The sequence below is a fragment of the Centroberyx affinis genome, unplaced genomic scaffold, assembly GCF_046629955.1.
Source record: "Centroberyx affinis isolate AG114_WGS23_722 - 3 ecotype Tasmania unplaced genomic scaffold, CSIRO-AGI_Caff_v1 ptg000360l_1, whole genome shotgun sequence".
Taxonomy (NCBI): domain Eukaryota; kingdom Metazoa; phylum Chordata; class Actinopteri; order Beryciformes; family Berycidae; genus Centroberyx; species Centroberyx affinis.
In genome coordinates this window covers 1-26547 of record NW_027279031.1, presented here as the reverse complement: position 1 = coordinate 26547, position 26547 = coordinate 1, and the positions used below count along the sequence as shown (strand labels likewise).

Here is a 26547-nt window from a genome sequence, read left to right as displayed (position 1 = left end):
GATGTACAAATTTGACGTATTAATGCAGACGCCGAACTAGATGTTTTGGTCTAATCCGCGTTCCATAGTATCATACTATAAAGCAAGGAATCTCTTTCTGTGTGTGTGTGTGTGTCCGTCGCATATCTCGAGAATCGTTCGTCCGATCGACTTCACACTTGGCGGGTGTAGCTGGGGACCCAAGGAAGTGCAGTGTCGGATTTGGTGCAATTTGGACACGCAACACGTTCAATATTAATAAACTTTGACTAAACAAGCGAACAGCGCTCTGTGCAGCAGCAGGGCGAAGTCTTTAAAGTGAATTAGTGATGAATCACCCTCATGCATGAATCATACATCAATAATAGCCTAATTTTACGCATGATTCATGATGATGAAAATATTATGAAGTATTATTAAGGGGAGCCAAGCTCCCCCTGGCTCCCCTGTAGGTCGCACCCTTGGCTACCCGATACTTGCACACCTGTAACTGCTTAACAGTTAATTTACATATTAATGCACTAACCATTAGCAAACACAACACTTTTAAGAACTAGCCTATTATTTCTTGGCAGAAGGATTATGTTGCAGGCTAGAATTTATATGCACATTGTAAATACCAGTATGAAAGAAATAACAGACCACAAGAGTATAAGTAATTATTTTATTCATCATGATACATTATTTTATTATTTTATTGAACTCTTGGTGATCTGTAGAGAAAGTGCACTGTTGTTCCAGGGAGAAACAAAGTTGCCAAAAGAGAAAACAAAGTATTGTCAAGTTTGTTCCAAGGGTGCACCAATTACAATTTAAACAAACTCTTAAAAGGAGAGAAAATACTCGAAACTGTAGCTTACGTGAGAGTAAACTGAAACTCGCGAATCCCCACCCTAGGTGCTTTGTCCCAGCTTGCCCGTGCAGACATTTCCTCAAAGCAGGAAGCAGCACTCATTGATTGCCAAGGCCTGGTGGGGGCTGCTGAACACAATCTCTCCTGGAGCAACTAGTTGCTATGCACGTTGGTCAAACCCACTTTCATCACAGTTTTTAAGGGCTTCGCTCGGGGGAATAGCTCAGTCCCTGGTGAGTCTGGGACCATGCCTCTACTGGAAGATAGTCTTCTCCTGTCCTCCAGTTCAGTCTCCCTGTTGGGGGCTGCTGCGTTCCTGCTGGTCCTCTACTTCTTTTCCAACTTCAGCTCCCAGGAAAAAGGGAAGGAGCCTCCAGGACCCAAACCTCTTCCCCTGCTTGGTAACCTGTTGCAGCTGGATCTCAAGAGACCCTACAATACTCTATGTGATGTGAGAAATGTCTAATCTATCTGAAATACTCTGATTCTACCCATTGCTTTGCAATGAGACTGTAAATGTTTATTTATATTAGTAATCATATTTACTTGCATAAACAAACATGTTTTCAGTATGTTTGATATGTTGTTAATTAATAGAAATTATAATTAATATCAGCAAATTATTTTTTATCATAAGTACATTGTGCCAGATTCCTTATCTATTCCTTATCTTCCTCTATCTATGTCACACTTTCCCCTGCCTTCATCTCTAGCTGTCCAAGAAATACGGGTCAGTGTTCACAGTCTACTTGGGACACAAGAAGGTGGTGGTCCTGGCAGGATACAGGACGGTCAAGCAGGCTCTGGTCAACCATGCTGAAGAGTTTGGAGACAGAGAGGTCACTCCTATATTCTATGATTTCAACCAAGGGCATGGTAAAGAATGTTTTGAGTAACTGACTTTTTATATGAATTGTATTTGTCTTGTCAAATCAAGTCAACCACTTTTTGTGTCCAGGCATAATATTTTCCAATGGAGCGTCGTGGAAAGAAATGAGGCGTTTTGCCCTAAGTACCCTGAGAGACTTCGGGATGGGCAAAAAGATAAGTGAGGGGAAAATCATTGAGGAGTGTCGCTACCTGACGGAAGTATTTGAAAAACATGAAGGTAACATTATCGTCTCTACTGCAGTACAAATCTTATACAACCGTTCCCCAACATAATTCAAACATTTGACCTAACTTTGACCTAACATTTGACCTAATTCATGCTCTGTTTGTCACAGGTAGAGCCTTCGATACCACCCAGGCAGTCAATTATGCAGCTTGCAATATCATTTCAGCCCTCATTTATGGAGAAAGATTTGAATACAATGACCCTGACTTCCAAGCCATGGTGGACAGAGACAATGAAACCATCCATCTCACAGGATCAGCTATCATCCAGGTACTATAGAGTGATTTTACTTTGAGCGACTTCCCCAAATAGGCCATACGTTCTCGAGTTGAAAATATTGTTTTTACACCTCACAAGATGCCTGATATAACTGTGCATGTTATAGTCCATAATGTTCAGTCCTCCAGACATTATTCTAATTTAAATGATTGGCAATCGAAGCAAAGGACTGGTCATCTGTAGCTATAGCTACACTGAGTTTACAAAATTAGGACCACTTTCCTGTTATTGTGTTGTGCCTTCTTTTTCACAATTCATGTCTCAATTGTCTCGAGGCTTTAAAATCACTGTTTCCTATCCTTCTCCTACATCTTTTTCATTATTAAAATGGATTTCATAAAATAAATCAATGTGGGCTTATAGCTTACACATTGATTCATCTGGTCAGTCTATCTCATGGAGAGAGCTGGTGGCTCTCATATTTTGAAACCTTGTCGTATATGTTAATGTAATAATGAGCTTGTTTGCATTGTACCAAATTATAGGTGTACAATGCATTTCCCTGGCTGGGCCCTTGGCTGAAAACCTTGAGGAATTTGCTGAGGAATGTGGAAGACAACAAGGAGGAGACAAAAAGCTTGATAAAGGGTCTGAAAGAGACTCTCAACCCTCAGATGTGCAGATGCTTTATAGATTCATTCCTGACCCAGAAGCAGAGTCTGGAGGTGAGGTGTCCAACTGTAGTGAATTCTTCCTCATCCTCAGTGCTTCACCGTTCATAACGATCAACCAACCATAGCTATAATACCTGTCATCTGTGTCTTGGTACATATTAGGAGTCTGGAATCATGGACTCACACTACCATGATGATAACCTGGTCAACAGTGTGCTCAACCTGTTTGCGGCTGGGACTGATACCACAGGAAATACACTTAGATGGGGTCTACTGCTCATGGCCAAGTACCCGCATGTTCAAGGTTCCAAAACACATCAGACCTAATGACGCATACAGTCTGACAACTGCTCTTTTCTCTGGTGAAATTCTGCTTATGTGGCGTTACATTTTCATCAGAGATTTATTCCCCATGTCACGTGTCTCCAGACCAGGTCCAGGAGGAGCTGAGCAGGGTGACAGGGAGTCGTCAGGTCCGAGTGGAGGACAGGAAGAGCCTGCCCTACACTGATGCCGTCATCCATGAGATTCAGAGACTGGCCAACATCGTCCCCCTTTCTATTCCTCACGTCACCAGCCGAGACGTCACCTTCCAGGGCTACTTCATCAGGAAGGTCAGTTGTTCAAATACAGATTCACACAAATTAGTTTTCATAACAAAAAATCCAAGGCTACTCTCTCATTGAAAAGTTAAAAAGCCTTTATTCTCATGGCTAAAGCATCTTGCAGAGGTTAAAAAACGCATTGAGGCATGGTTGCCTTTATCAGGGCATGTTCCTCTGAAAACCTGAAACAATACTCATTCTTCTGAGACTTTATGTCATAGAGCTGTTGTCTTATTGTGCATACAGGGGACTACTGTGTTTCCTCTACTTACTTCTGTCCTGCATGATGAGAGTGAATGGGAGAGCCCACACACTTTCAACCCTTCCCACTTCCTGGATAAGGATGGTAAATTTATCAAGAGAGATGCCTTCATGCCCTTTTCTGCAGGTATAACAACTTTGCCAATGTTTATTTTGTGAGGTTTTTATTCTTTAGGGATCATAGATATTTTACAGCTATACACCCAGATATACCTAGTACAGTATTTTTGTCAAACGTCTTACAATTCTAACATTTTATTCAATTTAACTTCAATTCTAATTCTGTTGCAACTCTTTGTTCTTTCAGGGCGTTAGGGTTTGTCTCGGAGAGAGTCTGGCCAGGATGGAGCTCTTCCTCTTCTTCACCTCTCTCCTCCAGCACTTTCGTTTCACTCCTCCACCTGGAGTTACAGAGGATGAATTGGATCTGACACCAGCTGTTGGCTTCACCCTGAGCCCTTCACCTCATCAGCTGTGTGCTGTCAGTCGTCAGTGAGGAAAAGGCCTGGAGCTTTTGATTGTTTGGTGTCTGTTTACCACAGTGCCAATGTCATCAAATTCAGGTGAGTCAGTCAGGAGGAGACACTTCACGCCTCTCAGAGTCTTCTACTCACCCTCATATAGGGCAGTGGCTTTGTTACCTGCACATCCACCAATGGGATTTACATGCTGAGATGTCCTTGTGGTCTATATCCTATGTAGGCAAAACCAGCAGATGCCTGAAGATCAGGATGAATGAAACACCACAGCAGCATACAGACAGGAGACAAGTTAAGTCATCGTGTAGTTTATTTCAAATCAGGCAAGGCAGCCAGTCGGTTTCCTTGGATACATACAGTAGGTATTGGAAACAGAATGTATCATGTACAGGATTGAGGATGCTGCCAGAATCCTGCTAAAAGAGAAGCGCTGTGGATGTTCAAATTGGAAAAACAATTATCTTTCCAAAACCATTTTGGCGTAAATAGTTTATATGTATCTGAGGACATCCAAATTCTGGTGAATAATGAAGAGATTGTGATGCTGATTAATTTTGGTGTGTTTTCCTCTTTCTATCCCAATGAATGATGTGCTCTCGTACTGACGTGTTTTGGGATTGATACGTGTGACATATGAACCCACATATTTTTCTGGCTTAATGAGTATTGTGGATGAAAGCTTATTTCTGGTAGAATGAGTTGTATTTCTTTCTATTTCATTTGATGTTGGTGTATATATTATTGACTGATCTATATTATTGATTGATTATATTTCTTGAATTTTCTAATGCTGATGTACTTTGGGATTGTGTGTTGTCCTTTGTAAACTGTTTTTACTTTCTTTAAACTGTGTACTTTCTATGCCAGGAAGTGATGTCATTGATTGACTAAAATTGACACACCTGTTTCTTCCTATGGCAGATACTCGATGAAGACTTAGTGTCAAAATGTTAACTGGTTGAATAAATATAAAGGAGCATTGGAAGCAGTATGCAGTCTTCCTTGTAAGCTACTAAACTCTAGCACCTGCTTAAGTTGGGATGTGTGTGTATCTCATCTTGTTCACACTGAAGTATATTTACTTGAGTTATTTTGGTTACATTTTTAGGCTATGTTGTACTTGTCATATATTCAACATGTCATTGCTAGCAATTCCTGATTAAACATTTTTCCAGATCTGCTGCATAATGTTACACATTCCCCCTCCCTTTACTCATTTACTGTCAAAACAATCTGAGTAACTCCTTTATCAGTTACCCACTATAGTGTGATACAGCACAATAAAGATGAGTTCGCTCATCAGCGAAGGCCACTGCTTCAAATATGCCTGAATCTTAACTTCCTAACTAGTCAGCCAAGTGGTTAGCTGACTCCCAGCATGTTATTTGATGTGATCAGTCAGTATTGCTGTTGTATATTTGTGATCAGGACATATACCTAATAGTTAAACTCTGCTGTCTGCAGTATCACAACGGTCATTACAATAACTGTGCACCAGGTGTTGCCTGTTTACTGATCACTATACAGTATATGCTCATAACAACAATGATTATAACAGGGATTGGTAATATTTTAAAAGTGTAATGATTGCACGTTTCAAATTAATTTCATTCATCGCTCAAAAGTTTATAGTCTAATCCTAACAATGACAATCGGTTCGCTGCTGGCCTGAGCAGATCTGAAAGAGGTGTGCGGCAAATGGGACTGGTGGAATATGTTTTTTTTTTTTATCCCGGTCCTCACTGTTTCCTCTATCATATTTGTGTGACCAACTACTGCACTCAAATCAGTTGTTGCTGGTCAACGAGTAGTTCACATACTTACTGACTCTACCAGATGTGAAATCATCATGAGAATAATATGTGAAGGCAGTAAGCTTTTTTCTGCATTACCTACCTGTTCAATCCAAATGATTTCTTATTAGTGTGCTTGCTTCAGCAAGCAAACTATTGTTATTCTGCTTACTTCTTCTTATTATTAGTGTGCTTGCTTCAGCAAGCAAACTATTGTTATCCGTCTTACTTATTATTATACTTATTATTATTCTTCCGGACACTTTTTTTGGACCGCTACTCCTCTTGAACCGTTTGAGCTATCGACGCGGTTCAAACTTTAAAACGTTCAGCATGTTCGGGAATCGAGCGCTTGTATTTTTCTAAGCGTTCCGATGTTTAGTTTTTTCGCAATTTACGTTTAAACATGATTTTTTTCCCCATTGAAATGAATGGCGGAATGTTCAGATCGCTAGAGTGCGTGATGTCATCCCCACTCTAGCAACTCTTCAGACTTCAGATGCTGTGATTTTTAACTGAATATTCAAATTTCTTAAACTGTCATGACTCCCACAATTTTCACAGTATATATACATTTTATATGTCAAACTGTTCAGCTACTCCTTCTGCCACTCACAATGTAAATATCTAAGTCATAGCGTTTATACTTTTTGAGTTAGGGACGTTTGTTCAACACCAGTCGAAAACTGTGTTTTACAGCAATTTTCACTCCTTTGAACAGCTGTGTCTGTGACACATTTCTAAACTGTCACTATTCCCACAATTTTCACAGCACATAAATATATTGTACATTAGCCTGTTCGGCTATTTCTTCTGTCACTCACAATGTAAATATCTAAGTGATAGCACTTGTAGTTTTTGAGCTACTGACATCTGTTCAACACTTGTGCTTAACATTCATTTTGCCTACTTTAAACAGCTTTTTCTTTCTGCATATTCAGTATTTAAGCTGTAGTAGTTCCCCCAATTTTCACCCTACAAACATATATTATATATCAAAATGTTCACACACTTCTTCTCTCTCTCACAATGTAAATATCTAAGTGATGGGATTTGTACTTTTTGAGCTATGATGGTTTGGTGCTGTACAGTTTTTGCCTCCTATGAGCAGATTTTTTCTGCTTACACATATTTGAACTATCACAATTTCCACAACTTTAAGACTACATGCATATATTACACATTAAAATGTTCAGCCAGTCCTGCTCTTTCTCACAGTGTAAATATCTAAGTGCTGGGATTTGTAGTTTTTGAATTATGAACATTTGAGCTCCACTTGCGCCTCTGCTGCAGCTCTAATGCAGCTGTCCTGCTCTCTGCACTTCTCCATTTTCATACACACGCTGGGGCCAAACCCACTCTCTCTCTCTCTCTCTCTCTCTCTCTGTTAATACTGCTACTGCTAATGCTTCTACTTCTAATACTACTAGTACTGCTACTACTACTACTACTACTACTGCCACTACCACTGCTACTACTACTACTACTTCTAATACTGCTAATACTACTACTTCTAATACTGCTACTACTACTACTACTTCTAATACTGCTACTACTACTACTACTACTTCTAATACTAGTATCGTTCCTACTACTGTTCAGTTACACATTTTAACTGCTTCAAACAGTGAAACTTCTAGTGCTGTAGTACTACTCCTACTACTGCAGCTACTACAGTTTCAGCAGTTTCTCTACTCCACTCTAGCTGTTTTATAGGCTTACGCTTTAATTCTCTGAGCTTTAAGAGGATCTTTGTATTGGTGAGAATGTACTTTGTAAAGTCAATGATTCTAAAGTTTATGCTCAAACGCAGCATGCGTTATCTGTTGGGCTTCTGACGGGCCTGTAAAACGATCCTCATCACACTGATAGTTAAGGGATTATCAGGAACCTGCTTGACATGTTCCCATTCCTTTAGCCAGTAATTATAGGGTTATTTAGAGTTGTACTTTGTTCTAATTACCACATTATGTGCCTTTATGTATATTCACCATTTAGAAAAAAAAGCTTTGGAATGCTTTCCAGATTGTGTGCTGAAATCTATCGGAATTAATCAACAGGTGTGTCAAATGAAGCAAAAATAATTTCATACTTGACAAAGGATTTCATCAACACAGCATACTCATATTTCAAACCAGGTTTCACCCAATCAGATTCCAGAAAGAGGTAGAAGTGAGAAGGGTTTTTGGTGTACAAGAGAGTAATTTCACAAGTACATGCATATATTACACATTAAAATGTTCAGCCAGTCCTGCTCTTTCTCACAGTGTAAATATCTAAGTGCTGGGATTTGTAGTTTTTGAATTATGAACATTTGAGCTCCACTTGCGCCTCTGCTGCAGCTCTAATGCAGCTGTCCTGCTCTCTGCACTTCTCCATTTTCATACACACGCTGGGGCCAAACCCACTCTCTCTCTCTCTCTCTCTCTGTTAATACTGCTACTGCTAATGCTTCTACTTCTAATACTACTAGTACTGCTACTACTACTACTACTACTACTACTGCTACTACTACTACTACTACTTCTAATACTGCTAATACTACTACTTCTAATACTGCTACTACTACTACTACTTCTAATACTGCTACTACTACTACTACTACTTCTAATACTAGTATCTTTCCTACTACTGTTCAGTAGGGTTGCAAAGGGGTGGAAAATTTCCGGTAAATTTCCGGAAAGTTTCCGGTAAATTTACATGGGAAGTTAAGCTGGGGAATTTTGGAAATATTCCAAATTGGAAACTTTCCATGGGAATTATGGGAATTTATGGGAATTAATGGGAATTTATGGGAATTAACTGGGAAATGAGGGTAATTTAATGGAAAGGTATCATATCCAAGCATAAATATTTGTTTTGTTATAAGCAGACATCCATCCAAAATAATACAATTAAAACAGATTTATTTGTAAGTAGAACTTTATCAAGTGTTAAATATTTTATTGAATCAATTCTTTCATTGAAGAACAAAAACATGAATGTTGAGTTAAATATTACTCATCCCCCCGACCCAACCCATTCAAAAATTAATAAAAATGCACAGGAATGCACAGTGCATGTAGGGGGCGTGGTCTCAATAGCCCTGCAGTAAGCAGTGTGCTATGTGTGCATGTGATTGAGGAATAGCATAGATATTCAACTGTACTTGCATGATATCTGGTTGTTTTAGTCAGGATTATGCTAAAATATGTTTTCCCCAACTATATTTAAGTTCCTTATTAAGAGCATACCTTCAATTTAGTAAATTCCTGGTTTATTCCCGTTTATTCCCATAAATTCCCGTTAATTCCCTTAAATTCCCGTTAATTCCCATGGAAAGTTTCCAACTTTGAAAATTCCCGGAATTTTGCAACCCTACTGTTCAGTTACACATTTTAACTGCTTCCAACAGTGAAACTTCTAGTGCTGTAGTACTACTCCTACTACTGCAGCTACTACAGTTTCAGCAGTTTCTCTACTCCACTCTAGCTGTTTTATAGACTTACGCTGGCTTTCACTCTTTTACTCTTTCTACAGATACTGCTACAACTATAACTTCAGCTACTACTTCAAACACTTTCACACTTTTACTCTTTCTACAGATACTACAACTATAACTTCAGCTACTACTTCAAACACTTTCACACTTTTACTCTTTCTGCTGATACTACTACAACTATAAGTTCAGCTACTACTTCAAACACTTTCACACTTTTACTCTTTCTACAGATACTGCCACAACTATAACTTCAGCTACTACTTCAAACACTTTCACTCTTTTACTCTTCCTACAGATACTACTACAACTATAACTTCAGCTACTACTTCAAACACTTTCACACTTTTACTCTTTCTACAGATACTGCCACAACTATAACTTCAGCTCTAATTCAAACACTTTCACACTTTTACTCTTTCTACAGATACTGCCACAACTATAACTTCAGCTGCTACTTCAAACACTTTTACTCTTTCTACAGATACTACTACAACTATAACTTCAGCTACTACTTCAAACACTCTCACTCTTTTACTCTTTCTACTGATAGTACTACAACTATAACTTCAGCTGCTACTTCAAACACCAGATGGAAATACTCAAAATGTACAGACATTTAAACTCTTTGTAATGAAATTCAACTGTCTTCCGCCTCCTCTTGCTGAAGCAAGCACACAAATTTTCTTCAGAAAATTTAACCTTTTCTAGTTTACTGATTATAATTCCAATGCCTATATAGCCCATGGTCAATTCTGAGCTATAGTCTGTTACAATGTTACTCATTGTTTTGAGACCTTCCATAATGGACCTGTTCTTAGTTGTTGACTAACTCAACTCCCACACATTATTCCTGCCGTGCTCCTGGAAAATGGTGGTCATCTAATGTAGATCTAATCTGCCCTCTTGCCCTTTTCTGTGGATATAAAGATTTTGTCAGTGTTTGTGTTGTGTGTGTCTCATCGTCTTCTTCACCTTCCTCCTCCAGCTCTTTCATTTCACTTCTTAGCTGGTGTAATAGGATCAACTTGACCTGACACTGGATCTGTAGGCTTCATCCTAAACCCTCCACCACATCCATTGTGTGCTGTCAGATGTCTCTGAGGAGAATGACTTGAACCTATAAACATTTCCTGAGTCTGCAATACATATTCTAAAGCCATGGCCCAAATATAAATTTATTTGTGAATGTTTAATTCTCTGAGCTTTAAGAGGATCTTTGTATTGGTGAGAATGTACTTTGTAAAGTCAATGATTCTAAAGTTTATGCTCAAACGCAGCATGCGTTATCTGTTGGGCTTCTGACGGGCCTGTAAAACGATCCTCATCACACTGATAGTTAAGGGATTATCAGGAACCTGCTTGACATGTTCCCATTCCTTTAGCCAGTAATTATAGGGTTATTTAGAGTTGTACTTTGTTCTAATTACCACATTATGTGCCTTTATGTATATTCACCATTTAGAAAAAAAAGCTTTGGAATGCTTTCCAGATTGTGTGCTGAAATCTATCGGAATTAATCAACAGGTGTGTCAAATGAAGCAAAAATAATTTCATACTTGACAAAGGATTTCATCAACACAGCATACTCATATTTCAAACCAGGTTTCACCCAATCAGATTCCAGAAAGAGGTAGAAGTGAGAAGGGTTTTTGGTGTACAAGAGAGTAATTTCACAAGTATTTCCACGATAGGTGTACATTGAAGAAAGTAAGAGATGGGCAGAGGAGGGTGAATGACTGTGCAGTAGTCAACAGCAGAGATTTGCAAGGGATTTGTGGCCTAAGAGACAGGTAGCTCATGTTAATCTGCAACATACTGTATCTACGTGTGTTTGTTTGGATACAGGAATTCAGGATACTATAATGGAAAGAAAGTGTTTGTGTCTGCTCTTAACATGTTCTTTCAATAGGATGGGTCTGCTGGCCAAGCATGCCGGGTTAAAGCCTATCTAAGCAGGCCTTGTACTCAGACATTCTTCTTTGCCCCTGTGTTGCCCCCTTTAAGAGAACTGATGGAATGGCCTGTCCGTGCTGTATGAGTGCCGTTGTTATTGTTTGGTTTCCATATGTAACCGGTGAATTTCTGCGTTGTGTTGTAGGTGAGTGAGGGACCCAAAACCAGGATGTCTTTGGACCTGACGTCCGTTTATTCTGACATGAGATAAAACAAAACAAATCCTCCCTGTGAATATGTCACTCCAGCTCCTCTCCCATAGGGGAACACAGCAAAAGGGCAGCTAACGTCACCACAGGATTCTGGCCTAAACTACCGCATGATGCTATACAAACATACTGCGGTACTGCTAAACTTAAAAATATATATATAAAATAAAACACAGTAAACATACCTGACATGAGATAAAACAAAACAAATCCTCCCTGTGAATATGTCACTCCAGCTCCTACACAAATGAAATTAATGACGGGAAAAAAGGAATGTTAGCTTAACTCATTGAGTTTTTAGCTAGCAGATTTCGTAAATTAAATACAACTTTATATAATGGCCAATAAATGTCAATCTATAAACTAATAGATGCATCCAGACTTTATGACATTATGGATCACAAAAATAGAAATTATAAGATGGATGGCGATAATACGGGAGGAAAAATGACACCCACCTCTCCCACAGGGGAACACAGCAAAAGGGGAGAGGTGAAGGGGGGACAGGAAGTTTATGGGGCTAAGAGAAGGAGGGGTGCAGGAGGTGGGGCTCTTACTGTACATACTGTAGCATGACAGCAGAAGTGGAGGTAAAAGAAAACTGTCAGGTATACAAATAGGTTTAGTGTAATTATACATGTAAAAACAACTCTGTTACACATAGTAACAATGCCAACTGCTGTTTTTTCTTTTCTGTTCATTTTCTCCTAATCCCTAAACAACATATGTCTGTAAGTAATAATTAACATTTGTTTAGACACTTACCTTTATGTGTTTCTCAGCTTTAATACTTACCTTAAAGATCGCTAGTTTCTTCTTGCTTCTTGTTAATTATAAAAACGTTAGCAATGCTAATCGCGTTAGCACGCTATGGCTTTTCCAATGTTAAGTTAGCATTTGCGCTAATCGCTACCTGGATACATACTATCCAGTTCATTGAACATCAGCTACTCCAGCTAACCAGCACATACATATGTTTATTTGTGTTATGTGTATTTGTATCCTACTTGTTTTGCCTCAATATATGTAGATGAACAGAAAGTAGACACATTGTAACTTGTAATGTATTCACTTGTATTGCAGTTTCACAGTGCTTTTAAAAGTAAACATCCTGAAACTTACTTGCTGCTTCTTGGATGTTTATGGAAGAAACCTGTTAGCTATCTGCCAAGCTATAGTCAGCATTACATCTCAACATTCTAGTGAGGGTGGAATAGCCCCTCCTTTGAGACTTTCTTTGTCCCAACCCTCCCAACCCTACAGGAATATGTCACGGTGATGCTACTGCGAGCACAAACAACATTGTTCCTTGACCGATAAAGCTCAGTCAGAGGAGTATACAGTATGTCAAGAACAATGTCTCTTGTTGAAGATTTAGGTTTCTTCCTGTCCCCTAGTCCCACCACCCTGTTGGGGGCTGCTGTGTTCCTGCTGCTGCTCTACCTCTTCTCCTCCAGCTTCAGCTCCCAGGAAAAGGGGACGGAGCCTCCAGGACCCAAACCTCTTCCCCTGCTTGGTAACCTGTTGCAGCTGGATCTCAAGAGACCCCACCACACCCTGTGTGAGGTGAGTTTAACACGAGAAAGGACAAGCAACCTGAATAGAACTGAATTATCTCAGCTTTCAAAAAATCTCTCCATGATTTTAACTGGACCAATTTTCCATTGGCTTTTCTAGTGTTAAATGATGGCTTGGTTGACTGTGTTTGGGTTAAATGAGTCACCACGTTGCAATTTATTAGAATGTCAAAGGATGTGACAGACCTTGGTTTATGAAAGATTGCATTTAGAATTTTTACCAATAAGTACACAGTAGTATGTAAAGGTTTAGATATATGAAAAAAGAATGTTTACGGTCAATATAATAATATATATATTTTTTTGTATTTATGAGTGTTCTGGGTTTATTTCTGAGATACAGTATTTGACTGCATGATTGATTTTTCCAGCTTTCAAAGAAATATGGATCTGTATTTACGGTGTACTTTGGACCCAATAAAGTGGTGGTCCTGGCAGGATACAAGGCAGTCAAGCAGGCTCTGGTCAACCATGCTGAGGAGTTTGGGGATAGAGGCATCACCCCTCTTTCTCATGACATCAATCAAGGACATGGTATTGACTTCCCTTACAAAACCTTTTGCATTAGCACAGTCTGATAAAGAGGTATAATAAAGAAATAAATAATAGCAATTAACAACTATACCAAAAGCAACAACACCAACAAGTTCTGTTTGTTTCACCTGTTTCAAATCATTCTGGGGTTTTTTTTTGTTTTGTTTTTTTTTATCATTTGTTGCAGTGTTCTATCTTTTCATTTCTAGCTTGTTTTATCTGTGATAATCTCTGATTTCTGCAGGAATTCTGTTTGCCAATGGAGATTCTTGGAAAGAGATGAGGCGTTTTGCCCTGACTAACCTGAGAGACTTTGGGATGGGCAAGAGAGCAGCTGAGGAGAAAATCATAGAGGAATGCCACCATCTGATGAAAGTGTTTGCAGAGCATGAAGGCATGGAGTAACATGTAACATGCTCTTTTGTATGTTTGTCTTGTATTCCAGTCTTTACACTTTCATTGTTTCCCACTGCTGTTTTTAACAGGGAATGCATTTGACACAACATGTCCAGTGAATTACGCTACATCCAATATTATCTCGTCCATTGTGTATGGTAGCAGATTTGAATACACTGACCCCCGATTCAAATGCATGGTGAATAGGGCCAATGAGACCATACGCATTTCAGGTTCTGCACCAATCCAGGTAAGCATAATCTTTGCTTATTGACCTGATGTTGTTTTAAAAGTTAATTAACTACAAATCAACTGCTATGATTGGGGAGCAGAGACTTTGTACTGTACTGACATCATCATCATTATCAACATCATATCTATTCTAAAAACAGTTGCAATCTTTTAAATCACTCAAGGTATTTCCTTACAGTAGGCCTATGCTGACTGGTTATGCCTATTACCACCTTTCATTCAAAGGGATAAGAAACAGACCTAAAACATACTGTACATTTATTTGACAGCAGCTGTGCCTGCCAGGGAGACATTTCACAGGGAATCTTGCCACCTGAGGCCGTCAGTGAGATGGAGATTTTACCTTGTGAATTTCATTGTTTTCGTAACATGAAATCCTGAAACTACTTGTTTGATTTCATCCACAAAATGCATAAACAACACTTAATTTTGTGCATGAAATTGGCTTTTGATTTTGTGGATGAAAATGAAAACACCATTTAAATTTTGTGGACGAAATAAGCTTATATCTAAATGAAACTTGTTTGTGTAGATTTATTCATTTGTATTTAAATTACCACAAAGTTTATTTTGTGGCACAAAATCCATTTTGTGAAACACATGGCAAGTATTCCGCAGGACAAAGATGCAATGGACAAATTCATCAAGGTGCCACATGTTTACACCGGCCTAAGTGCAGATTTCAACCAGTAGATGGTACATAGGTGCTGCGGAAAGCTTGGTACACTCTGGAAGTGTCACAGTCAGAATTCAGAGAAAAAAAATAAAAAATTTATATTTAATCTCAGAATTCTGACTTGATTCTCAGAATACTGAGATTAAGAACTCAAATACATTTTTCACATGTGGCCCTAATCCTCTTCCGTATACCAGCGATGTGGTAAATGTAGAAATAAATTCCTGCATATACTGGTTTATGCTAATAACACATGAAAGATTTTGTCAATAATAATGAATTTACTGCACGGAATTCTCAGAATCTTTCAATGAAATTAAATTATAAAGCTTATCTACATTTTGGGTTGGTGTTTGGTTTACATTCTCACTAATTGTAATCTCTGTTACCTGTACTCTTGTGTGGCAGTTGTACAACACATTTCCCTGGCTGGCCAATTGGATAAAGAGCCGGAAGCTGATATTAAAAAATGTTGAAAAGAATATTTTGGATGTCAGAGACTTAGTCAAGCATCTGAAAGAGACTCTGAACCCTCAGATGTGCAGGGGATTTGTAGACTCTTTTCTGATCCGTAAGCAGAAAGAGGAGGTACGACAAACACCTTTGATGTCCTTTATAGAAAAAATATGTACAGCAATGCTGCATACATGTCTAGTTTACAATATGTGGCTGTGTTTCCTCTCAGGACTCCTGTGTCATGGACTCTCACTACCATGAGAAGAACCTCATATTCACAGTGTCCAACCTGTTTGCTGCTGGTACAGATACCACAGGCACTACATTGAGATGGGGTTTGCTGTTTATGGCCAAATATCCACAGGTACAGGGTAAGAACAGCACTGAGGCATGCACATGTTATGGACCCACATACTCGTCAGAATTGTATCGTAATAAAGAGAAAAAAATTACGTTCCTTAATAAATCAATAAGGAATGCGGTTTGCTCTGTTTCTTATTCTTTGGTGATTAAGGTGAGGAAAACACAGTTATGAATCAATTGTGGACTAAGATTTCTCCAGCAAGAGCTACATAATAGATTCACAGCCATAAAGCCAGAAAACATATAGAACATATAGAAAAATGAACCTGTGAATGAACTGGGCTGTTCTAAAGAGAATGATTTTAGCATCTTTTTCCATTTCATATTTTACAACTTCAAAGCAAAAAGTTGTAGCTGCACTCCCATAGCTCCCATGCAGAATTCTTTATTGTATAAAAACTCCCATATACCCTAACGAAGACAGGTTTCTGTCAAAACGTTGGTTTTTATACAATAAAGAATTCTGCATCGGAGCTATGGGAGTGCGGCTACAACTTTTTACTTTGAATTTCTGTTCCTGTGAGCCAGCACCCCTCTAATACTGTGTGTTTCAACCAACTTTTCAAGATATTTTACAACTTAACATGTTGAAGTATTAGTTCTTGGGCAGAAATGACCCAGGGCGATTGTCTGGGTTAAGGCTACATTTTCTGAAAAACAAAAATCATTTGAGAATAAAAAGTACAATAATCCAATTATCTGTGGGTCTAATCTGGATCCACAAATGAATAGCAAATTAATAGATTGATAGATGATTTACACATAGGGATGCAGAGTGAATGCAATTAAATACCTGGCAGGATAGAAAACTAGCAGTATTCTGGATCCTGAGGACCAGCGTTGAGAACCACTAACCTAGACAATAGGAATAACAAGATTTCTTACATTTACATGTACTTACATTGTCTTACTCCATTTTAAGGCAAGCTATAATCACTAGACCATATGAAATTCTTTAGTACCCCCACCCACCTCACCCTTATGATATCAGTGTCCCTCATTTTCCTTTTGTAAGGTTACATTAACATGCTCTCTAAATGTACTTTGGTTGGTTGCAATCATACTGTATGTTGCGGTTGCATCTCCTGTTTCAGAGTGATGCCACTGAAGGCAGTCAGATAATTCAATAGCATTAACATTAACAGACAGAGAGTTCTGCAATACCAGTAAGACCACAGCTAACTTCACAAGCTATCAAGATCTCGCAGGGTCTTTACTAGTGAAAGAAGATTTGTGAAATCTGGATTGTTGACAAGATCAGAGCAAAGGCTCTGTGCATCTGATTCAGTTACTCTTTGATTTTATTGATTCAAAATAGTGTTACAATAGTGTTACAGATACGATAGCCCAATATCACAGCAGTACTAGTGTAGAGACCGCATAACGAAGAGAGTAGGTGCTTTCTATTATAGAAGCCGTAAGAACAATTATGAAAACAGAGAATTGGTTGATAATCAGATTTGTTCCAACAATATTTTTTAAAAAGGAGTACTAGAAGATGCAATCTAAAGAGAAACCTAAGGAGATTAAGAATGTCACATTTTTTAAGGGTGAGTAGCAGACGCAGGCAAATTTAGTTTTATTTCCTACTTTGCATGTCCAGACCAGGTCCAGGAGGAGCTGAGCAGGGTGATAGGAAGTCGTCAGGTCCGGGTGGAGGACAGGAAGAACCTGCCCTACACTGATGCTGTCATCCATGAGACTCAGAGACTGGCCAACATCGTCCCCATTTCTATTCCTCACATCACCAGCCGAGACGTCACCTTCCAGGGCTACTTCATCAGGAAGGTCAGATACATGAAATACATTAAGTGCTGAATAATGTATTCAGCAAAACTGATCATGTTAAAATGAACATCACTTGAAAATATGTGACTGTATTTCCTTTTTGATCTTTTAAAATATTCTGTCCTTAGTCAGCCTCTCATATTTGTGATGACAGGGGACAATTGTGTATCCTTTGCTGATGTCTGTCCTTCATGATGAAAGTGAATGGGAGAGCCCCCACACATTCAACCCGGGACATTTCTTAAATGAGCATGGAAAATTTGTGACAAAAGATGCATTCATGCCCTTTTCTGCAGGTATGATATATCATTTTTGTAAAGAGTGAAATCTTTCTTTGCATTTGACATGAAAATTTGTACAATTCATGTATTTTTTATATTTCTAAATCCACACATTTCTAATAGTTATGGCACCTCCTGAATTCTGTGTCTGAATTTGTGTTGTGTCTCACAGGTCGCAGGGTTTGTCTCGGAGAGAGTCTGGCCAAGATGGAGCTCTTCCTCTTCTTCACCTCTCTCCTCCAGCACTTTCGTTTCACTCCTCCACCTGGAGTTACAGAGGATGAACTGGATCTGACACCAGCTGTGGGCTTCACCCTCAACCCTTCACCTCATCAGCTGTGTGCTGTCAGCCAGTTCTAAGTAAAGGGACTTGAACCAACATTCATTATTCATCACCAAAGAAATGCAAAAGAAGTAATTTACCTATGACCCAGATGAATGGAAATACCCAATGTTACCTATAAATGCAGAGTTTTGCAATAGGAAACATCATTCCTTGTTTTGTTAGCTTTCCATGTTGGACAATTGGACAGTAAATTTTTACCCTTGCATGCTACTATAATTCATTAAAAAAAATATTAATTTGATGTTTGTTTGAAAGAGATTCTAGTTCATTCATTCATTCAAGCAGACCATTTGAAGTAAATTCAGGGCACACATTTTTAATGCGTGGCCAGTTGGCACAGAAAATCTAAGTGTATGAGGGGTACAGACTCTAATCGACAAGTGTGTGAGGGGAACAGACTCTAATCTCTTGCCTCCCGACGTGAGTCGGAGCCACTACGATTATATCAAACATGTTTGATTTTTACAAGCGGAATCTGGACGCAGTCAGGTAGTGTATACTCATCAACAACTCAAATGCGAATGGGTCCCGTCAATAGCCAATGAAAAACTATGAAGCTATGCCATAACAAGCCAATACGGTGTTTCTCCCACCTCATAGCTTTGGCTCCATTGTGTAGCAACATTTGATTCACATTTGCTGCTCACCTGCAGCTCCCTCTGCAGTCTGTGCAGTCTATACTGCCTTCCACACCTTTATGTAAATGCATTTTGGGTCTGTATATTTTTTGGTCATTCTATTTTCCTCCCTCTCTGCTTCTCTCTCTCCTTTCCGCTTTCCAGGCCTTGATGGTGCTGAAAGACGCACAGCTCTATATTCAGGTTGCAATCCCAACTAGTGCCATCTAGGCACTACCCCTTTTAATTGGAACGCAAAAGGTATGAAATACCTAGGTATCAAAATCAGAAACCCTATTGGAACAATCGTTCAGTTAAATGCACCAGATCTTTTAAAATCTGTAAGGGAAGACATTAAAGGGTGGACAGTTTTGCCTCTATCACTGTGGGGCAGAATTAAATTTATAAAAATGAACATTTTACCAAGGGTGGCTTTTCTCATTTCATCTATACCACTTAAATTCCCCTCTAGCTGGTTTAAGGAAATAAATAAATAATTTTCAGACTTCCAATGGAGAAATAAAAAATCCAGGATCAGTTACAAAAACACTTCTACGACACTTCTGTCTAATCTACGACATAGAGGAGGGCTGCCAGATATCTACCAGTACTATATAGCATACAATACAAGGTACCCCTTGCTTTGGGCTTATTGTGGCGAGAGAGAAATAGAGATAAAAAAATGTATCTGCCTGTTCTATGGTATAACCTGAAACCCATGGACAATCCACTGACACGATTTTCATGTGAAATAGTGAAAATAATACAGAAAGGTTTGGCTTTTAGTGGAATGTCTTCATCATCATGTCCATTATGGAACAATTCTCTCTACAGCGGGTGGTAAAACCCTTAAGAACAATGTATGGCAGCAGTGTAGCATAAAACTGGTGGGTCAAGTGATCAGGAATGGGGACATGGTTCCATTTAATGAACTGAAAACACAGTTTGGGCTGAAAGACTCTGAATTTTTTACTTATTTGCAAATAAAGTCCATTATCAAATCATTGCTTTCTAAGGGTATACACATAGGAAAACAAACGGGATCTAGTGGATAAACTAAGGGGAGCTGAGGTACAGTATCAAGTTGTTGTGCCTTGCTTCACCTGACTGCAACACCCAAACTAAATTAACGTGACATTGGTGTGCTCATATCTACAACACAATGGGATGCAGCAATTAAAAATGCTATTGTGTCAGATAGAAATTTTTGCAAGTAAAGGTAATACACAGGGCCTATATTACACCCTGCACATTGAAAAAAAAAATTGACCACAAGTTATCAAACTTGTGCAGGCATGGTTGTGAAGTAGAGGGCACATTTATGCACTTATTGTGGCATTGTCCACTTGTTAAGAGATTTTGGTTGTATGTTGTTGAAAACTTAGCATAAATTCTTAATATAGATATCAAACCATACTAGATGTGAAAATGGACAACATACAATCTCAATTTGAACAGCGTATTATTGCATTGGCCTTCCTATCAGCCAATTATTTTAATGAACTGGAAACAACGTAAACCAAATGTTTCAGCATAGAAAATTGGCTGAAGGACTTTATGGACTTGTTATCAATGGAGTGGGCTGCTCCTCCAAGAGTATGAGAATCCAGAGTTCTGACATTATATCTCAGAACTCAGAGAAAAATAAAGTCAGAATTGTGAGAAATAAAGTCACAACTGTGAGAAAAAAAAACTCACAACTGAGTCGTTTTTTATTTTATTGAGTGGTGGGAATGGGCTTCCATACTGGACTGACTGTCACCAGGCTGCACACTGGACTCATCCCTGACCATGTAGATATGCTCTTATTCTTAAATAAAAAAAACAGTAGATTACAGTTCCAGTGTTTCCAATACATAAGTTGTGGCGCAAAATCAAAAGTTAGTCAATGTAGGCTATAGAAATTGATGCCTGATGTGCCTAATGTGCGCATCACGTCATGTCTGTCATTTGGCGATGCAGTAGCACTGTATTCAATCGGACAGTCTGTCTCCCGTTCTGAAAACGTTAGTAAAAAAAAAAAATTCCACATTTTCTCCAAATTTGCGTGATGGTAACGGTAATTGTAAAGAGTAACTTTTTAATTCTAACACTGCTCAACACTCTTAAAGTTAACATGAGTCCAGTGCAGAGACTTCATTGCATATTCCCCCTGATCACCAGTTGGATTCCATTGGACACAGTGTAAAGACAAGTAATTAACCCTAAACAAAGTAAATGTTCAGCCTGTGGGAAACACAGAGGTTCATTGTTGGGAGTCTGGATTTTTAATCCCGACTAGTTAATCTTTTGAATTATGCTTGGTTGATTAACTTGTTGAGTAGGCCTAAAGACAGGTGTAAAAACACGCTTTTTGTATTTTCTATTTTCTATGTCAAAACCTTTTTTTTACATAATGATTGATCGATTAATTGGTCATTAACGTGACTGACAATTGATTAAGGAAATTGATTAAAATTTGCATCCCTAGTTGTAATTTAACTTCCTTGTTAAATTCTGCCTCAAAGTTGTAGATATCAAACTATGACAGCTGGAAAGTAACTCTAAGGAGTTTACAAAGAAGGCAACGATTTACAAATGTGTACAGCCAAAACATTCCATGATTCTGTAGTCCCCTCCTTCGGGCTGTATCTTAATCTCTGTTGACAGCTACGAAAGGTGTGTGTCTTTACCAAAAGGGCACACCCAGCTAAAGTGAACAAGCAGGTTTCTTATTTTGTCAGCACATTGGTAACATAAGTATACAGTTTGTTAATGTCATGGGCATATTGGATCTTCTTATCCAGTCCTCCAGTTCAGTCTCCCTGTTGGGGGCTGCTGTGTTCCTGCTGCTCCTCTACCTCTTCTCCTCCAGCTTCAGCTCCCAGGAAAAGGGGAAGGAGCCTCCAGGACCCAAACCTCTTCCCCTGCTTGGTAACCTGTTGCAGCTGGATCTCAAGAGACCCCACCACACACTCTGGGAGGTAAGGCAGTGGCTAGAATTTGCTTGCTACATACAGTATGGCTACACTGTACAATGTTTTCTTGTTAGTTTGATGTTGTGTGGTTGTTCTCAACACTCTCTCGCTAAATATTTTTAAAAGAAAGCAAAAAACGTATCTCTTCACTTTAGCCTTTAACTAGCTATGACTTTCCTGCCTTAAACTTTTTTTTTTTTGCACTTGCTTCGCACTTATGCACTGCTGCACCTCTTTTAAAATGTTGTATTTTACTTGATTTTATGCATTCTATGTACTCTATTTCTTAACTTTATTTTTATTATTATTCAGTGGGTTTTATTTTCCATTTTATGTTATGCTCATTCTATGTCTATTTTCATGCATGTAATTTCTTTGTTGTAAAGCACTTTGAGCTGCATTTCTTGTATGAAAGGTGCTATACAAATAAAGTTTATTATTATTATTATAATTATTATTATTAACACTCTCTAAGCAGCAAAAATGATTATCAGTCTGAAAACCTGTCTCATAATTGGCTCAACTATTTTGAGTGTATGTTAAGTAGTATAAGATCATTACAGTGTGCCCCTGGTTTTAGCTTTCCAAGAAATATGGATCAAATATGGATTTTAATGTTTTATATACTTTTTTATACCATGGTCCTGTACTTGTTCAATGTTGTTTTGACTTTGATGTCTTTCTGTTCTTTTTTCTTCTTATATACCTATTTTTATTTATTGTTTATGCCACCTGAATTGTTGACTGGACATTGATGTGCAACTTGTGTATATTGTAGGACCCCTCAGAAATGAGATGCACCATCTCAATGGGCCTATCCTAGTAAATAAATAAATTGCTATTAAATCATTACAATGTGCTCCTGGTTTTAGCTTTCCAAGAAATATGGATCAGTGTTCACAGTCTATTTTGGACCCAAGAAAGTTGTAGTCCTGGCAGGATACAAGACAGTCAAGGAGGCTCTGGTCAACCATGCTGAAGAGTTTGGAGACAGAGAGATAATCCCAGTAACACATGAAATCAATGGGGCATGGTAAGGAAAGAAAAAGACAGATCACTTTCTGTGTCACAGTCATACATTTTCTCAATCTACAGCATTCTGTAAATGTTTATAGTAGTTACAAATTAGTTTCTCAGTTGAAAAGCATATTTTGTTTAAATACTTTTATTTAGGCATTTTATTTGCCAATGGGGATTCGTGGAAAGAGATGAGGCGGTTTGCCTTGACTAACCTGAGAGACTTTGGCATGGGCAAGAAGGCGAGTGAGGAGAAAATCATTGAGGAAAGTCACAACCTCATTGAAGTGTTTGAGAAATACAAAGGTAACCCTCTTAACAGAATTTATAATTTGCACAATTACCCATTTGAAGACAAAAACATCTTCTCTTTTGTATTTTATTTTGTTGTCTTTCTTGTTGCAGGTAAAGCTTTTGATACTACCCGATCAGTTAACTATGCAGTCTCCAATATTATCTGCTCAATTGTCTATGGCAGCAGATTTGAATATGATAACCCAGAGTTCACAACTATGGTGGATCGAGCCAATGAGAACATTCGACTTGCGGGCTCTCCCTCAATACAGGTACCACTTCAAAATGTTTTGAAATATATACAGAAAAATGAAATATACACATAAACAGTATAAATGATACAGCAGAAAATATCATAGATTATTTCATTTTCTAACTAACTGGTCAAATTTTCATGTAAATTGTATTTATTTCTTGGTTAACAGGTGTATAACACTTTCCCATGGCTGGGCAAATGGTTTAGTAACAGGAAGCGAATCCAGAATTCTGTTATTGCCAATAAGAACCAGATGACAGAGTTGATCGGAGGTTTACAGGAGACTCTTAATCCGCAGATGTGCAGAGGCTTTGTGGACTCTTTTCTGGTCCGCAAGCAGAGTCTGGAGGTATGAACATATCACCTATCAGAATCAATATTATTGTTTATTGTTTGATTTTTAAAGATGATTAAATATCAAATAATAAATAGAATATTCTTAAAGGCAATGGGCCTCATTCAGCAATATCTTCCTAAGTCTTCCTTTTCTTAAATTTGTTCTTGAGAAAGGTCCTAAGAAAAGTCTACGTCAGATTCATGACATGTTCTTAAACCGCAGAATTGTTCGCACCTGTGTTCTTATAATGATGAATCCCATTGTCCTCGTAAATTGAAAGCGCATGCCAGGTGATCCTAATTAGCATAGGTAAACGCCCCGCCAATCCCCATAAAAGGGCATAAGACTGCAGGGCCGTGTGCACACAGAAATCACACACAGAAATTGAAAAGAAAAGTTGAGAGAAGTCAAGAATGCCCAAACAAAAGTCTAAAGAGGGTGGAGCACCGGACTCCAAACGTAAAAAAAACTTCAATAGTTCTGAAGTGGAGGTACTGCTGCAGGAAGTGAACACCAAACGAGCTGTCATATTTAGTAGCGTCAGTAGTGGATATAAAATAACAGAAAAAAAAGATGCATGGGATCCCAATTAACATAATTTATATTAATTGAAGTGTTAGTGTAGTGTTTATTTATTTTAAAAGACCATAATACTTTGTAAAATAATTATTAAAAAATATTATAAATGATAAAAATATTATTGTAATTTAAATCCTATAATATTATACAACTGTAGAATTGAAGGAAACGCAATAACCACTTATTTTGCACAAACATGTCAGCACTCAAATGTGCGTAAGTGAACAAATCCCAAATAAGAAAACATTGGTGAATGTCAGAATCTTCATGAAAACTGCGTAAGTGGCTTTTAAGAAGAAATTTCTTCTTAAGAACGGTTGGTGAATGAGGCCCAATGCTAATTAGTACAATAAATGTAGTTTTGCTTATACAATAAAGGAGCATTAATTGCCCACCAATCAGGGCACAGTGACTATTATGTATATAAGAACTTAGCCTTCATATTAATTCATAGTTGTGCCATGCTTTCTCTACCCATTGAGCTACGCAGGACCTCAAATGTCAGTAATTTGAGGGGTTTGCATCAGATTTTAGATTTAATAACTAGGCTACAGATACATTGTTATGTACAGGAATCTGGGAATATGAACTCTCACTACCACAAAGAAAACCTTTTGATAACAGTTGGCAATCTATTCGCTGCTGGTACTGATACGACCGGAACTACACTGAGATGGGGACTTCTGCTTATGGCCAAGTATCCAAAGATACAAGGTAAGGAGCTGCAGACATTCAGTACACAGTTTATGTATATATGTCATGATATGACTAACTCAGGATGATTGAATCCCCTGATGATGAAGCTGACTTCAATATTCACGTGTGCTGTTGTGGTTTCACTTGATTTTGTGTACAAAATCAAATCAGTTTCTCACAAAACGCTTCATCATTAAGGAAGGGATTGTGGGAATGCGCGGATCTAGACTAATTCTGACCTCGTGAGCATGAAGGTATGAATCGTCCGGTATCCTCTCATTGGGTGCTGGTCTCCCCTCGTCCTATACTTAAGGCTCCCCACAGATCAGACGGGAGACAGGAGAACGATTCGGGGCAGTGATGGGAGGGGTCGTTGCCGGTGGCTCGCTCGGCTGGCTGTGGCCGAACCACCGAGAATTGGTGGAAAAGGCTGCTGACGACGGGACAGTGGAAAACACGGAGAGGATCGCTGCAATAAGAGAAGTAAACCAAGCAAATAGGAACGGACTTGGGAATTGCGCAATATTGTGTAAATGGGAAGATCTGGATTATTATTGTTTGCTAATACTATGGCCTGGAGCCTTTGTTAAAGGAAATCCTCTGCATCACTGTTGTGCAAAGAAATTGCCGGCTTGTTCCTGGACTGGCGGAGGAGGGGAAGGCCTAAAGAAGAGAAAGAAGTGGAATGGGACCAAGGACTCCACCTGTACACCCCCATATGTTAAAATAAATGTTCCTCCTTTTTATACTAACTCCTGCCTCTGTCTTGGTCATTGTAGTTACTTCCCAACTGGTCACACTAATATTGAACCTGAGTCCTGGTGCTCATTCAAACCATCAGGTGGCGTTGTCATAACACATAATCTCAAGTGTATCTTTTACCTAGATGCACATAACACAGAGACAATGAAGAAACATAAACGCTAGTAAAAATTAAGTTTATTGAATCTGTTTTATGGCTTGCACTATATCACTTTTGAACTGAAATTCCATCTGAACTAATCATGAACCAAGTTAGTCAATAGGGGGCAAAGATCACCACAATAAATATTTTACCTCGGATTTTCACAACTTTGTCAATTTCTTACCTTTCATCTCCCAGACCAGGTCCAGGAAGAGCTGAGCAGGGTGATAGGAAGTCGTCAGGTCCGGGTGGAGGACAGGAAGAACCTGCCCTACACTGATGCTGTCATCCATGAGATCCAGAGACTGGCCAACATTGTCCCCATGTCCCTTCCTCACAAAACCAGCCAAGATGTCACCTTTCAGGGTTACTTCATTAAGAAGGTCATACTGAATATAACACCCATCTTCATGTTCAAGAAAAAATTATAACAAGAATGCAGAACACAGCAATTAATTCTGGGATCCCTGAAAAGTTAAAATATATTTTGAAATGATATTGCAGAATACTACTGTCCACCTTATAGAAAACTGTTTTTCTTCATTGACTACAGGGGACCACAGTGTATCCTCTCTTGATATCTGTCCTGTATGATGAG

At 38.6% G+C, this 26547-nt stretch overlaps 2 protein-coding genes and 1 pseudogene across 2 annotated transcripts; all 3 read left to right on the top strand.

Annotated features, from left to right (window-relative positions):
- The first annotated feature begins 1047 nt into the window (after nucleotides 1-1047).
- LOC139641295 (cytochrome P450 2K1-like) lies at nucleotides 1048-5306 on the top strand. The gene is made up of 10 exons (XM_071515599.1): nucleotides 1048-1283; nucleotides 1546-1708; nucleotides 1791-1940; nucleotides 2059-2219; nucleotides 2714-2893; nucleotides 3005-3146; nucleotides 3272-3456; nucleotides 3694-3854; nucleotides 4024-4271; nucleotides 4411-5306. Exons 1-9 carry the CDS (start codon nucleotides 1080-1082, stop codon nucleotides 4202-4204), a joined length of 1527 nt encoding a protein of 508 aa, XP_071371700.1. The 5' UTR covers nucleotides 1048-1079; the 3' UTR covers nucleotides 4205-4271; nucleotides 4411-5306.
- Nucleotides 5307-12979: 7673 nt separating this feature from the next.
- Nucleotides 12980-18475, top strand: LOC139641284 (cytochrome P450 2K1-like). Its single transcript, XM_071515586.1, has 9 exons — nucleotides 12980-13189; nucleotides 13572-13734; nucleotides 13979-14128; nucleotides 14220-14380; nucleotides 15467-15646; nucleotides 15744-15885; nucleotides 17481-17665; nucleotides 17820-17961; nucleotides 18119-18475. The coding sequence occupies exons 1-9, from the start codon at nucleotides 12980-12982 to the stop codon at nucleotides 18304-18306; spliced, it is 1521 nt and encodes a 506-aa protein (XP_071371687.1). The 3' UTR covers nucleotides 18307-18475.
- Nucleotides 18476-21668: 3193 nt separating this feature from the next.
- LOC139641285 (cytochrome P450 2K1-like) lies at nucleotides 21669-26446 on the top strand (annotated as a pseudogene).
- The last annotated feature ends 101 nt before the right edge of the window (nucleotides 26447-26547 follow it).

Excerpts from the sequence above, each read along its gene's own strand:
- LOC139641295 (XM_071515599.1), top strand. The coding sequence starts at position 1,080 with ATGCCTCTACTGGAAGATAGTCTTCTCCTGTCCTCCAGTTCAGTCTCC. Across the intron at positions 1,709-1,790 it reads TGATTTCAACCAAGGGCATG|GCATAATATTTTCCAATGGA; the intron begins GTAAAGAATGTT and ends TTTTGTGTCCAG. Across the intron at positions 1,941-2,058 it reads AGTATTTGAAAAACATGAAG|GTAGAGCCTTCGATACCACC; the intron begins GTAACATTATCG and ends TGTTTGTCACAG.
- LOC139641284 (XM_071515586.1), top strand. The coding sequence starts at position 12,980 with ATGTCTCTTGTTGAAGATTTAGGTTTCTTCCTGTCCCCTAGTCCCACC. Across the intron at positions 15,647-15,743 it reads TCCGTAAGCAGAAAGAGGAG|GACTCCTGTGTCATGGACTC; the intron begins GTACGACAAACA and ends GTTTCCTCTCAG. Across the intron at positions 17,962-18,118 it reads ATTCATGCCCTTTTCTGCAG|GTCGCAGGGTTTGTCTCGGA; the intron begins GTATGATATATC and ends TGTGTCTCACAG.